The 15,296-nt window shown below is 37.3% G+C and overlaps 1 protein-coding gene across 1 annotated transcript in view; it reads left to right on the forward strand.

Annotated features, from left to right (window-relative positions):
* THSD7A (thrombospondin type 1 domain containing 7A) overlaps window positions 1-15,296 on the forward strand; it is a 199,780-nt gene that overhangs the window by 124,491 nt on the left and 59,993 nt on the right. The window contains exons 8-10 of the mRNA XM_082015333.1: window positions 1,191-1,382; window positions 10,217-10,451; window positions 13,486-13,601. Of these exons, the coding sequence (XP_081871459.1) occupies window positions 1,191-1,382; window positions 10,217-10,451; window positions 13,486-13,601 (543 nt within the window). The remainder of the gene's footprint in view (window positions 1-1,190; window positions 1,383-10,216; window positions 10,452-13,485; window positions 13,602-15,296) is intronic.

Raw genomic sequence — 15,296 nt, forward strand, 5'->3', positions numbered from 1 at the left:
TTCAGAAAATAAAATTTGAAAAAAAAGAGTTTCATATTTACAAATGAACTGGCTCTTTCCATGCCTTGATTGTACATGATTAACAGGGCCTCGGAAGTCTTGTGTGCTCTTAGATGCGACTTTTTCACAGTTCCTTGTAACTGGCATTACATATTGAGCTACTGCTGAGTTCCTGGTGTTTTTCTTTGCAAGCACTTTCTGTAACTGGTTTGTATGGTAACAAGGCTGTAACTCTAAAACAGTCAATCCAAATCTCTCCTTCCTTAGTTCATTTTTTTCCTTCATCTGCTCCAAAATGAAGATTTATCCTGAGGCTTTTGTCATGGTCGGTGAGACTTACTGACCTCAGAATATGTGGTCATTCGTTCATTCCTCACTAAAGGAATATTAACTGATTTGATCAGGCCATTATATGTCACCTTACTAAACTAACCACTTTGTGGCCAGGGTACCATTCAGACAGCTCTCAGACACAGTGCTCCCATAGCTTCCTTACTGAAAACAAAAGCAGCCCTGCTACTTAAACACTAGCTACTATTTCATTAAACAATTTATACCAGCCTGGATCTTTTTATTGTAATGAAAGGTGTACACTGATGTGACAGAACATAAATGCGTAGATATTTTTATACTTCCGTGACACAGAGTGATGTGTTACTGGTTTGCTAACAAATGACGGTCTTTCTAACCAAACAAGACACTCTGACTGCAGCTTACTGCAACTCTCTTTATATCTTGATGCATAGCTGCAATTCAAAGGATGAATTGTGGCTTATAAAATTGGCTAAGCTGGAAGTTAGGATACTTTTCCCCTTCTCCCACAAATGTGTATAAAGACTAGGTAATTAATGTACATTCATTTCCATGTACACAGTTTTCCATAGGTGTATTATATACTCCGTTATTCACATTAGGATTCTCTGTGGAATCAAATATGTATTAAAAAAATGAAAGCCTAAAGACCACTCAGGCTGGCATTCACTTCAGCAGAATATCAAATTAAACCAAGTTTAAGCGTGTTCTTCTAGAATCAGGGCAGAGGAGACGAGTAATTTTAATAAAAAAAATCTATTTACCTTGTTTATATAGGAGAATAGAATCTAATTTATTTGTGTGCCCATCTGGACTAGATTGCTCATTTTAAGTTAATTTAACAAATGATAGACTGCTACTGGCCTTTTCTTTCCCAGGAGAAGAGGTTGACAGACAGCTGTGTAGAGACGCTATCTACCCAATCCCGGTTGTCTGCGAAGCTCCATGCCCGAAGGACTGTGTGCTCAGCATGTGGTCCGCATGGTCCTCCTGCTCACACACCTGCTCCAGCAAAACCACAGAAGGGAAGCAGATGCGTGCCCGCTCCATTCTGGCGTATGCAGGTGAAGGTAAGGTCGCATACCCTCGCAGACCCTTGTTTGATTGTGAATTCTCGACTGTCTTTGCAATGTCAAAGTAATTTCTTGATCAACAGAAACAAATTATTAGATGGAGGTATGTTTTTTTAAATATGGAAAAAATATTTAAATGCTTATCCTGCATTTACTTATGGTACCTAAAGCTGTTTTAAGAGCTTTAGTTTGTTTATTTCAGTTAACATTACTATTTTTATTATTCTGCATAATGTTACTGTTTTGATTTTTAATATATGGTTTTCCTGTTTTCCATTACAATCAAACAAGGTGAACGATTTATCCTGTGCAAACCTCTATGAAAGACATGTGCAGAGGATTGTTAGTAACCCTAATTATAATTTAGGTCCAATTTGGAAGGATATAAGTATGAATGCTGAAAAGATGAGGTTTTTAATGGATTCAGATATTAACAAATGGCTTTTGTAGCTTCTTAGCTCGAACTGGTGACTAATGTTACCCCATTAACCTTTTGTATTCATAGTCAGACTGGTTTTACCCTGTAAATCTCACTCATGTGAATGGTTTCCATTCATGCAAATGGTCCTCGTGCAGTGTCTGCAGCAAATGCAAAGAGAATACGTAGCAGAAATATAAAGGAGAAGAAGAAAAAGGTTTTATGGACAGGTTCCTGTCTATTCTTTGCTGATTTTCCATGCTTCCTATAACTTGTTTTGGTTTGTTTTGTTCTTAAGTATTTTGGGGAGTAATAGAGCAAATGTATTCTATATGTAACACGGTTCTAAAATGGCAACATCAAGTGTACCAGGGTTGAAATGGTAAAATGCCTTGTGCAACACTGAGAGCAAGGAGACCTAGTCACCAAAGACTTCTTAGAACACTTTTACTCACATGTATTACTGACAGTAAAGTTAAATGCCTTCAGTATAAAAGGATTACGTGCATGTTCTTCTTTAAAACTGTTCAGCATTTTATTACTTCGAGTTAAGATGAAATTTAGCTGAAAAGCGAAAGCTGTAAGGTATGGAAGAAGTGAATCACAGAATCACTAGGTTGGAAAGGACCTTCAAGATCATCAAGTCCACCCATTAATCCAACGCCACCATGTTCCCTAAACCATGTCCCAAAGTGCCACATCCACATGTTTTTTGAACACTTCCAGGGATGGTGACTCCACCATCTCCCTGGGCAGCCTGTTCCAATGCTTGACCACCCTCTCAGTGAAGAAGTTTTTCCTAATATCCAATCTAAACCTCCCTTGGAGGGGGAGAATTTCTGTTTCAGGAAATGGAAAAAGAAAGGTGCAGGCTTCATCATATACCAAAACACTTCTCTGTTTGCAACACAGTTAATTTCATTGCTAAAAGTATATTGTGTACTTGGCAGAATTTGGGTAATTAAAAAAAAAAAGAAAAAAAAAGTAGCAGACCAGGCACTTTCAGCCTTCTGCCTGAAAGGAATCTTTCCTACAAGTGTAAGAGACAATCAGAACTATATGCATTTTAGTAGGTGATTGAAATAATAAATTACTTAGATGGATCTATGTAACAAAGTAGAAATGCTCTTAAAATTAGAAACAAAATTGGTTTTATGTTATCCCTTTTTTATAGTGTGTTAAATGGACTCATTTTGAGGGAACCACAGAGCTACATTTTCAGATGATAATTCAAATAAACATATATTCATGTGCTTTTTGTTTTTCCACATAGGTCAAGATAATAGATTTTCTATATGCTTATGCAGTTAGCTGGAGACAGAAATTTAACATTCTGACAAGCATGCCATAGAAGTGAAAAACTAAATTACTCCAGAAAATAATTCCATTTTCTTAGGCTTCTTTTTAAAAAGTACTTATTTTATCTAACTTTGGTACTTGACACATCTTAGGATAACTTACAAAGCTGCAGATAAAGTAAATCCGTTAAGCATAGGCTAGACTGCAAGTATATGAATTTTATTTATGTGTGTTTTGCAATGATCAGAACCAGCACGGAGCGATCACAGAGATTGACATGTCTCAGACCACACAGGTAGTAGTAAAGAGATCCCTAAACTACTGCTGAGAAAGCCAACTCATTACCTAGACATTGTGGTGCTTCGGTTTTGCTCTAACCCTGGCCTCTTTACCATTATTCCAAGGTGAGGGTATTCTGTGCCTTTTTAAGGATATAAGCTGGTATGTCTACCTAGCTTACAAGAATTCACTCACATGCTGGTCAGATATCTTCAACACTGTGCTCCTTTGCACTCTGTACAAACTCTGGAGAATAAAAATGTATAAACAAATAAAAGAACCTTCCAAGGCTTAACATATCGTTACAACTCTCACTGGAAGGTACTTTTCACCTTTGCTTGTATTATATTCAAAAAGTATCAGTTTAGCTTCTTTTTTTAATGCTTCACTGAAATTTGTTGTTGTCATCTTTCTCCTCATATGTCTCTTACACCTTTTAGTAATTTGCTGCCTGACAAATAACTGAATGACTTTTCACCTCCAGAATTGCATGACAGAGATCAGCCATGGTCCCAAAACGGAAACCACTGATTGTGTTGGTGCTGGGAGGTCATTTTATGTTCTGGGGGCACAGAATATATTAATGTATCTGAAAGTCTGTATTCTGCTGATACAAAAAGTAACCTCCACATGAACCTTTTTTGGGAAAACATGCAGTTCACAATTCTATTCAGAGCTTATAAAAAATGTACATTACTGTTGATGAAAACTCTGTCAACATCATGTGTAACTAAGAAACCCAGGTCTCATAAATGTAAGACCAATAAATCAATTTACACATTAAAACTGAATTCTGAAAATAGCTATCAGTTCTGTTCAGGTGAACAGTCCCAGAGGTGTTTCCTTTTGGATTTTTTAAGCTTTCCTTGAACTGTTGGTGTGAGAGACAGACCAGGTTAGGTAAGCCATTTCGTAGCAATGCCTGTCTAATATAGCCATGATATTTGAGAGTTTTTATTCAGAATACAATAGGACAAATATATTGTACATAAGTATATAAAATTCCTATGATATCAGGATTGGACATTAATGAAAGAATGTGCAAGTCTGTTGCCAATCTATGAGTAAGGCTAAACTTGGTTTCTAAGATGACCTAAGGTGTCCAGATCTATCACTGTGAGTCCTTGATCACATGTATCCTCCTGCTAGTCATGGAGAATTTAGTCTACAAACCTGGCAAGATCAAAGCATTGCAGACGTTACATACACAAGGAATATCACGGTCCCTCAAAGTATGTGAAGTGCTTAATTCTTGTTCACTGGGGTACTTAAGCATGAACACCCCACTGAAATTTTTGAGAGTCTGTAAATACATATGAAATCGGTTCTTTTATCTGGATTTCAGATGGCTTCTTATCAAAGTATTGTCTGTGATTATTTCAGAGAGGAGAGAAACTCAACAAAAAATACAATATTCTGTCATTTTGCTTGTTAATGTTGGCAGGTGACTGTCCATGATAGAGCTATGCCATTTCACACTTAAGACGTTATTTTTCTTCTTACTTCACAGCTGTCTATGCTGCTGAATTGCTTTGAAGAAACCATCAAGTTAGCATAACTGGCCACCAGGAAAGAGCCACAGTATAATAAAATTTCTTGTGTGGCTTAGAATAGGAATAATTCAGCAGCATTATAATAATTCCTTAGTGACAAGAATAACTTCAACAGAAAAATTGAAGCCATATGTAAATTACAGTAGTGACAAAGTTTTCTAATGAGCTCTGGGATATGACTGCCCCTCCAGCACCACGCTGATTTCTGCCTGAGCCAGGAGCTGACCTCAGCCGTACACCCTCTCATCAGCATTTCCTCATTCAGAACAACACCTCTTTTGCATGGTCAAACCATAAGCTGCAGAGCCTCCAGCACAGTGTGGCCATGCACGTCTGGGGTGGGCTTGTTTACTTGCATTCAGTAGAGAGAGAGGAATCTCTTTCCTTAAGATAAGGACTTTCTGTGGTTTGTGAGATGACTCCATGTGAAAACTGGTGTCAAAATAACCATCTTTGGTATCTTTTCTCAGATCATTGTCCTCAGCTTGAAGGTTTGAAAGGTGAAGTGATTTTTATAAATTTGCCTGTCTGTGAGCCTGCCTGCCTATAGCGGTAGCTCATTTGTGTCACTGTCAAATACATCTTCATGGTACAGTAAGAAACTTGGGAAAGTCATTGTCTCAAAATTTAAAATGACAACAGAGGACATAACGATGTTACCTGATACATCATACAGTTGTTCTGCATAAGTCTAGTAAAGGCATCTCATACAGCTCAGCCTATCTCTGCTGAATGTAGGGTTTGACTATTTCTGGGGTTTTTTTCTATTTAATATTTCTGTTAATTTTTTACTTCCTGCTTACAATAAACCTTATATAATTAGTAATATGTGCTGACTACTTTACATAGGCCATGACCTCTGACTAAAAAGTACTAAATAAGTCTTAATTTTTCAGTAAATGGTAAATATGCAAATTGATTCTGTATTGCTTATACACTGTCGTTGATTGACACTGCCAAATCAATGTCATATAGCATAAAACTAATGTTGTGGACGCATTCCAAGTTTTATCCGTAGTAAATGACTGATACTGGCTTTGGAAAAGTAAAGATTCAAAAACCCAAACCACAAGTCAAATGCAAAGAAGATTTAAAAGCTTAATCTAGTAAAATGAGTGAAGGACAATTTAAAAAAAATATTCTCCTAGAGCAGTGATTCATATGCGTGGCAATGTCTTGCTGTGGCTATTGTATGTTCATAGATTAGCAACGTATAATGGCAGAAAGACTATTTAGTATGACCTCATATATCACAGACTGTAAAATATCAATGAGTTAGATAGTATAGAGTAGCAGTTGTCCATCTTATCAGGTATTCTGTTTGACAGGGGCCAATAGCTCATATACTTCTCATCTATCTGCAAGATTGATTTACTGAACGTGTAAGGAATAGCTGGATCAAAGGAGTTTCTTCTCAACTCTAGGCAAATTATGGTTGATATGTTTTAAAATTTTATTCCTGTTAAAATTCCAGTGCACTTTGACTTCAGAGTTGTAAAAGAGGAGTTACATTTGGGGCTTTTGAATGTTTTTACTCTCCTTATGCTTGTTGGGTTTGTTTGTTTTAAATTTTTGTATTTTCCTGGTTTGAAATAACAGTGCTTGGTAATTAAATCTGAAAGCATAGAACTGAGCAAAATGCTTATTCAGCCAGGGATCAGTTTTGGAGAAGACAGGGTTTTTCATGAATTTAAACTGATTTCAGCTGAAACAGGAATAAAAAACCCACCCAGTTTTGGAACTAGGGAACTTGAACTTGAACTGCATGTAAAGGTGAGCCAGGGGAGAGGGTGTTACAGTGCTCCCCTTTTTGCTCAGGACCCCTCAGTTGAGATTCCTGCCTGAAGTGTGGGGTCTGGGGTTCAAATCTTATCTGAGAAAGGACTTGAGGACAGACCTCTCATTTCCCATGGGTGCACCCTAACTCCTGTCCTGTTGTGTATTATAGGACAGGTTTGCTTGATTTGTATAACTGACACGCACCAGGGGAGGGAGCATGAATGTCTGCAGAGCTGGAACAGGAGACCTGAACCAACAGGGCAGTCGTCGTTCTTACATTAGCAGCCTGCATGTACTGACCCATGTCTGGTTTTGGGAAGTGCAGCTGCCTTGAGGATTGCCTACCTTGTTCCTACGGCAAAGAAGAAATGAGTAACACCTCACTCTTTTTATATAAAGAGGCATCTCGGTCACATCTGTTTTCTCAAAGTTTAAGATTATTCCAGCTGTTTTCAAATGCATATACAAAATTACGTGCATTTGTAAAGTGATTAATTACAACTGTCTTAAATGCTTTAATAAATGTTAAGCATTTTGAAACCTGGAAGTTAGCAAGACAGTGTCACAACAAAGACTTCTAAAATACAATCCTTGAATATCCTGGAGTGAGATGTCTTACCCATTACCAGCTCCAAATCAGGCAGAAAAGCAATCTAAGCGTATGACAATTCTGTTAAAGCTTCAGGTAGACTACCCTCCATATCTCTGCTATTTTATGAGTAATATGCAATTCCCTCTGTAAAGCTAGCCTTTCATTGCCAAGTGTCCTTTGCTTAAGTATCCAAAACAAAAAAAGAAATGTTTCAGCACCAACTGTTTTTTGTACCTTGGAATTACTATTTTTAACACTGCCAAGCAGTTATTTACAGTCATCTGATCATGTATTATATGAAAGGTGTTTAGTATTATATGTCCCTTTTTCTTGTATTCTGATAAAATTAAATGTCCTTTTTTTTTGGTGATACTCATTAATTTTTATATTCCTGTCAAACCTGTCCTCACTTGGTGAAATGCCCTTAAAGTTGAACAACGCTGATCTTGTTACCACTATGCAGGTGGAAACTACCAGTTTTCCAAGCCTGTCTGCTTCTTCTGTACCTGTCTCAATTTGAGGGAGCACAAGGGAATGCTTGTGCTTTCCTGGAGAGAATGACACACTGATTTATACATAAATAATATGATTTTATTATTGCAAAGGTGTGGTACTAGTGGTAGTTGTTTTATATTTCAGTAATATTATTTCCACATTTTGTTCATTCTTTACAGTTTTTAAGCTACTCATTTAATATGAATAGAACTGAATTCCCACTGAGCTGCAGACATTCATGCCCCAGTGTTTTTCATTTACAAGTCAATGTCACTCTAATTTTTTCCCTGAATATACATTCTTGCATAGCTGTCAAAACTGAATCGAAGTTGTCACTTTATTCTCTCAAATGCCTTAGGAACTGGTGGCTATGGCATCCATTCCTGGGGAAACATTTCTTCCCCCACACACCCTTTTATGAATTTGCTTAAATATTCCCCTTGTGTTTCTTCTTGAGCTAACATCAGATGGAAATAATTAATTTAGTTGCCTTCCTTACCTCTTCTAAATTCTCCTTTTTTAACCCTTGTATTGGGGGAACATGTCTAGATGTCTCGTGGATCGATTTTTCTCTCTCGTGCCAAATAATCTGTGACTTTACTCTCTTTGGGTTTTTTTTCTTTTCAAAATGCACTCACTTTCCTGATTTCCTTGCTTATATTCCTATCTGCTAGTGTTAACTGGAAGATTTTTTATTTCCTTAAGAAAGCTGCTTGAATAACTTTTTGAAACTTATTACGTAACAGTAATTTTGTTTTACCATTTTTTTTTTATTTCCTTTTTTTCAGGAAAATGCGTATGACGTTTTGTCTTGATGCTTTGCATATAGACATATATTTTAAGTAATTCTGATAGATTTGAGTTGCATCACTTCTGAGCCATAAAACAATTTGATTCCAGTCATTGTTTAATTACATTCACATGTTTTAAGGTTTTTCTAATCCTCTTTTGTAAAACTAAAGATTAACTAGTCTTTGCCGTGACATTTCAGTTAATACGATGTTTACTGTTGCTTGGTTGCACCAATATTTTTAGCCCAAAGTCAGAATTTAAAAATATCTCTATGGAAATAACTTGAGAATTCGGATTTTGCCCTGTGTTTTCATTAGAATGGCCCTTTCCTCATGTTTGCTGCAGATCTAGACATCCTACCAAAGCAACGTGGGTTATAAAGTATTTTCACGCTTGTGACACTTGACTTGCATGTGTTGGAGTACTTGAAGTATCCATTGTTTATTTTATTACATTTAGTTGTCTGTTTAATTTATCTGAACAACGATTGCTTAAAACTCCCTCTTGCATGTCTGTAGAGCTGGAGGTCAACCTAAAGTTGAGTGGTGGCATATAAAGGCTAATATGCTCTCTGACATGCACTTAGTGTGAGCATGCATTTTTCTTTACAGAAAAAAGTTGTATGGCTCATTTGCAGTAGCTAATATAAAGCTTCTCTTTCAGTTATCTTTCTTACTGTACTTGTCTTTCAGGAAAGACTAAAATGTTTAGATTTTCCGTGGCTTTCCACCACTTGAAGATAGGAATCCTATTGTTCCTGTGTAGGCCATGAATGTTTAATTTAATTCTTAAACCCAGATTCTGTATGTGTAGTAACACCAGAAATTTAGCAGACACACGGTCTACTCACAGGGCTAGCGATCTAGTAGTCTATGATCAGGTCTGGTAGGAAAGACCTCATCTTTACTCATGGAGGACTGGGAGGCCAGATTAGCTTTGAAGTGCTTGAGTATAAGAAACTGAACATACTATCTGAAACCGGACACAGGAAAGATAGCATTATCTGAGCTTTTCTTCACAATTATTGACACATGAATGCATTTTAATCTTAACCTGTGACAGCCTTTGTCATCTCAATCTGGACTTGAAATTGCCAGCTGTGCCATCATCCTCTTTGGTAATTACGTAACATGGATAAATATCCACTGGGAGCTAGGACAAGAGCTCCAAAAATCTTTTTAATTGATCCGTGAATTAGACAAAAACAGTGGTCTCTACACATGCATAACTAGAATATTTAACCATTTCTTCTGCCTTGAGCCTTCATACCTCCTTATGTGATCTTTTGCAGTTTCTTTTCAAAAACCCCCAAATAAAAAGGCTGTAAGTTACTCCAAACACGTTGAAGTAGTGTTTTATAAAAGTTTTGATTATTTTGACATCCTTATTGTACATGATTACATTTAATGTCCATGTACAGTCTGTTCTGTGTAGTCTGTTGGCTGAAGTTTGTCAAAGTCAGTGTTGGGCATATGAAGAGGAGGGGAAAGGAACAGGATTTCTTTCATGTAATCAAAGTGATAATATGTAACTAATAAGATTTCAAAGTGTGTTTGTTTATTTCTTAATAAAACACCTCATTTCTTTCCACTGCATGAACTTTTGCCCTGTTTTATTGTTCCAGGAGGAGTACAGTGCCCAAATAGTAGTGCCCTACAAGAAACGCGCAGCTGTAACGAACACTCTTGCACTGTGTATCATTGGCAGACTGGCCCATGGGGACAGTGCATAGAGGATACGTCTGTCTCTGCTTTCAACTCCTCTGCCAGCTGGAACGGGGAGGCCACCTGTTCCGTGGGGATGCAGACAAGAAAGGTCATCTGTGTGAGAGTCAACGTGGGACAAGTGGGCCCAAAAAAGTAAAGATCTTAAGAAATATCTTCATGCTCTAATTATCTTTGGGTTTTGCTGTTTTATATTTATATCACCAATGACTGCATGCAAAGACAAAAAGATCCCCATCTTTGGGTTCTCATAAGGGAACAATTCGTCTTTTAAATATACAAAACTGAAGCTACAGGATGACTGTGTAATACGTCTCTCATTATTGATTTTTACGGGTGATATTTGCAGTGGTGATTCTGCTGGCAGCTGACTGACTACTAAATCCACTTGGCTCCTTGCTGTCATCAGGTTGAATCGAGATAAAAGTCTTGGGGTACATGTGTGGTGTGCAACGCAGCACCATTTCCAAGATCCTTTTCGTACCTCCAAGCAAGCGGCGCACTATATGGATTAGTGCGGTTGTGCGCAAAAATACTGTTTTGGATCTAAATTCGGCACAACCCACCTAAGCGCATCTTCTCCGAAGCAGACCAAGGAGGCGAAGCATAGTGCAGCTCTGTCAGGGCATTAGTTTGAAATGTTAGTCTGAACATTAATTTGACAACCTTTGTGAGGTTTTTTTCCCCACATGCATGTTTTTTTAAGAGATCCCTTTGGACAAGTGATTTAATTTTACAACTTAATACATAAACAGGGTTAAATACAGATTCACTGCTAATAAAATGCATGTGATAATATCTTCATACAGGTTAGCAGTCTGTAAATATATCCCATTTGGGACAGATCAAAGCTGGAAGAGCTGATAGCAGCGGTTGTTTAGAAAGTTCACAAGTCAGCTATTCTTGCACTAAATATTTGCACGATGCCTACCATTTGTTGCTTTATTCAGCAGTGGACTTATTCCTAATTTAGTTTAAATAGAAATATGGGGAATAATACCAGTACATGCAGTAATCTAAGTTGCTGTATTTAAGTTGCTGTTCTATTCAGTTGTGATACCATTATGTGTTTTATTTGTTATCCATTTTACATTTAAAAAAACCTCTGATGATTTATCTTCCTTTCTAAATCTACTGTTAATGTCTCTGCCTTTGATTTGACCTTAAATTTTTGGGAGCCTTGGTTAATCTTCCAAGTTGTTCCATTAAAATCACTGAATAATTTTTAAAGACCCAGACATTTAACATGAAAATGTAAATGGGAACCTTGTTTTAAACTCCCCTTAATAAAAAGGATTACTGTGGTATGATACAATCAATATTATTGGCCTTATCTACCTCACAAGTTACAGACTTGAGCTTGTATCTTTTCTGTTTAATTTGACCTTGAGTAAGGACTGCAGAAAAAAATCAATACTTTGCTTTAAGCCACATATACTAAATACAAACAATGTAAGAGATAGAAATAGTGTCCCAATTGAACTAATTGCCTTGTCCAAGGATCTGAAGAGGAACTGTAATGTTCAGTGCTCCTGAAAGATGGAGTTCTCAGTGAAACAGTGAATGTGTATAATTCAGACATTTGTGTATGCTTACAACTTCTGTTGTTCTCTAAGAAAAAAGCCATTAGTAAGCCAGTGTTCAATAATTTTCAGAATAATTTTTAATTTTAACCTTAGAGAAAATTTCTGAAAACATAGTCAATGTATGTGATTGGTGGCAGATGTTTTTTTAAAGTGTACCTGACCATATATAATACACCCATGCATATACAATCTGACTTTATGAATCACACAGAAACAAGGCACAATTTGACTTAAAAATATAGAGAAAGCTTATGGAGAGGTGATGTAGATTTATGTTGCTATAGTTATAATATTTCATGGTCTTTCATGTTGGTATTTTAGGGTAGAAAAGAGAAACGGTGGAGCTGTCATTATAAGAGGCACCAAGAAGTTGGTGCTGGTTCACGGTAATGGATCATACTCTGAGAAGTTTATGTGAACTGACAGGAAAATGCAGAGATAACTGATGAAAATAATGAACTACGAAGTGTTATTGCTGAAGAATATGTTCCTGTAAAGCTGCAACTCAACTTTTCTTCTCCTTGACCCCTTCTTCTCCTCCCACACCACACAGGCATAGTTCTCCACTGACCATGGAGATGACATTTTCTGTGTAGTTCATCATTAGACTTCCCTGTAATCCCTTCAGCCTAGCAAGAAAGATGCCTCATGCAAGCCAAGCTTCCCCAGCTGATCCAATCCAAATATAAATCTGGTATCTCATCTCCCTGGTCCAAGATGCCCAGAAGTCACAAGAGGAAAAGCTAGTCACAATAATGTTTTTCTGCCACGAGCCAAAAGCTCCAAAATATAGACATGACATTTTTTCTTACCTCTTTATGTAATCCTCTGACAGTCCACATTGTTTGCACTTTTAGGGCAACAGTAATTTTGAAATTATTTTAAAGATTTGCAGTACTTCTGCAAGAGTTATTGTATCATTCTGAAAACAAGTATTTCAGCACAGAGAGTTGTTTGTCCTTGATAAAAAATTAGGAACACAGAATGGGGGAAAATGACCTGAGTTAATCAGTCCTCTATGTGGCAGTCCAATAATCCCTTTTATATGCTGATCAAGCCTCTTCCTAAAATAAGCAAGGTTTTCTGTCCTTTCTGACAGTCTCTCACAATCTCATTGATCTGGCAGTTTCAAACCCTCTTCTGCTTTCTGTCATAATCATGGCCAACTTACACCTATTTGTTCCTAGGATAGCAATGTTATTTAGTTTAAATATGCCTCCTTCCAGAGTTTATGTTACTGGAAGATTTATGAAGAGCTAAAAATGTATTTTGCTAAGCTAAACTATCTGGCTTTTCTTCATAATCATTTGGAAGCATGAATATAACACTCAAAAGGCAGTGTCTGGAATCATGATTTCTTTTAGTTAAGTCCCCAGGTGTAGTATGCACCAGTTTTGGCTTGCTTCCACCAGCTGTATTTAAATTCTAACAGTTTTTATTTCTGAGCTCAATTCTGGTGAATTCTTGGCAACCAACACTCCCCCCGTGTGCCTACAGGCTTTCAGTACCTCTCGTGATTCACCACTTCACTGCAGAATGATTGTTTATTTGATAATGCTGCTTTTTCGGGTGGTTTTTTTTAGATGCCCTGAGAACCTCCGACCAGAAACAGTGAGGCCTTGTCTGCTTCCCTGTAGGAAGGACTGTATCGTGACTCCGTTCAGTGACTGGACGTTGTGTCCTTCTTCATGTCAAGAAGGTAATTTTATCCATTGTGTGCTAGTAGACAGATTTTTAAGAGAAAAAAGGAGTCAGGCTAGCAGTCACTTCTGGCAGAATACCTGTCTCTTTCTGACAGAGGACATGTAATAGCTGGTAGAGCAGCTGCAAGGAGTTTCTGCTGAAAAGGATAGTTATTTCTATACATTTTCTATAAGCATCTGTTTAGTTTTTTTCCCCATTTTGCCTACTTTTATATTACAAACTCCCATTTGCATCTTCCCCTGATAAAGAGAGACCTAGTCACAGAGCAGATGCTGATCTCTTAGTGTGACACCAAAACATACTTGTACAATTGCAGAAAATGTATTTTAAGAGAGAGAGGTGTTAATTCGTATATAATTTTGGCAAAACTCTTTCACTTTTGCCTGTGCTGGTTTATTCTAGCCCAATGAAAACTGAAGGAAAGTTAATAAAAATCAGCAGGCTTTAAGTTGATATTAATGGTCTGACTTAAACATACATTGCAATAGCATTATAATACACTTGACAAAGCTCTTAAAACCAGTGCAGGTTTCCACTGAATTTTTATTACATTGAAATCATAAATAAAGTGATGACTCGTTTAATATTGCCCACATTTTTCTGCCTTATCTCTTTTTCTCTTTTAAGCTTAACAGGAGGCATTTTTATAAGATGTACTCTCATAGACAGAGTCTATAATACCCCGAGTTCCACAGGGTGCTAATCCCTGTGTGGGACATGGTGATTACTCACAGTAACCATGTTATCAGAATGTAAGATATTGTTACATCAAATACACCCACTTCTAATGTCATGGCCAATTCTTTATGCTTCATAAAAGACACAAGCATAAAGTCATTTTTGCACTAATGCCTCTTAGTGCTTAGTGTGTTCTAACAAATAAAAAAGGAGTTAGGAAGATTAAATTTAAAACCTTTGAAAAAGAACAGAGAAATAAGACCATTGACTCTGCATCTATGAAACAGTTATTCGTTATTAAATACTATGTTGTTTTACAGCAATATTAATGGTTCTTTCTGAAATATTTTTGTTGGGGCAGATCATCTTGGACAAAAATGCCATCCTCTTCTTATTTCTGTGGGTTTTAAGGAAGGTCTTGATGCAATGAACATAACTTCACATCTGTTGACTACAAACTATCATGTACGGTTCTAAAAATGGTGTATTTGTGAATCAATACAGGCCTTTTGTCTATTCAGTGAGTCAAGCACTTTTTCTACTACACAAACAATTTTTATTTCATGAGTTTTACCCATTCGTGTCAGCAAGCTCGTCAGCAACTTCGCTGGGCTGCACGTCTGTCTTGCCCCCTGTGCCAGCTCCTGGCATCGCCTGGAGCTGATTGACTCGGGAGTGGAGGGTTTCCTCTGCGTTGAAAAGCAGCCAGGTGGTGGAGAGCCACCGCTGGGATTCTCCTACCGCTTGCTCCTAATTACAATTGCTTGGCCATGGTCCAGCGCGCTTCTATGTTCAGACAAGCTGCAGCTGCTGTAATAACCCACCCAAAGCTGATATCAACCCAGTCAGCCAAATGTCTGTGCTACAGCTCTCGGGCGGGGGCTGAGGGGTGAAACAAAAAAGAAAAAAAAAAAATCCAAGACTTTCACCTAACTGTATTTGTGTATTAGGTATTGCTATGGAATTAATATAGATTTCTGAGGTTTCTCTTAATGTTCTGCCTGAAGAACTG

Source organism: Phaethon aethereus, assembly GCF_964289735.1.
Source record: "Phaethon aethereus genome assembly, chromosome: 2".
NCBI classification, from domain to species: domain Eukaryota; kingdom Metazoa; phylum Chordata; class Aves; order Phaethontiformes; family Phaethontidae; genus Phaethon; species Phaethon aethereus.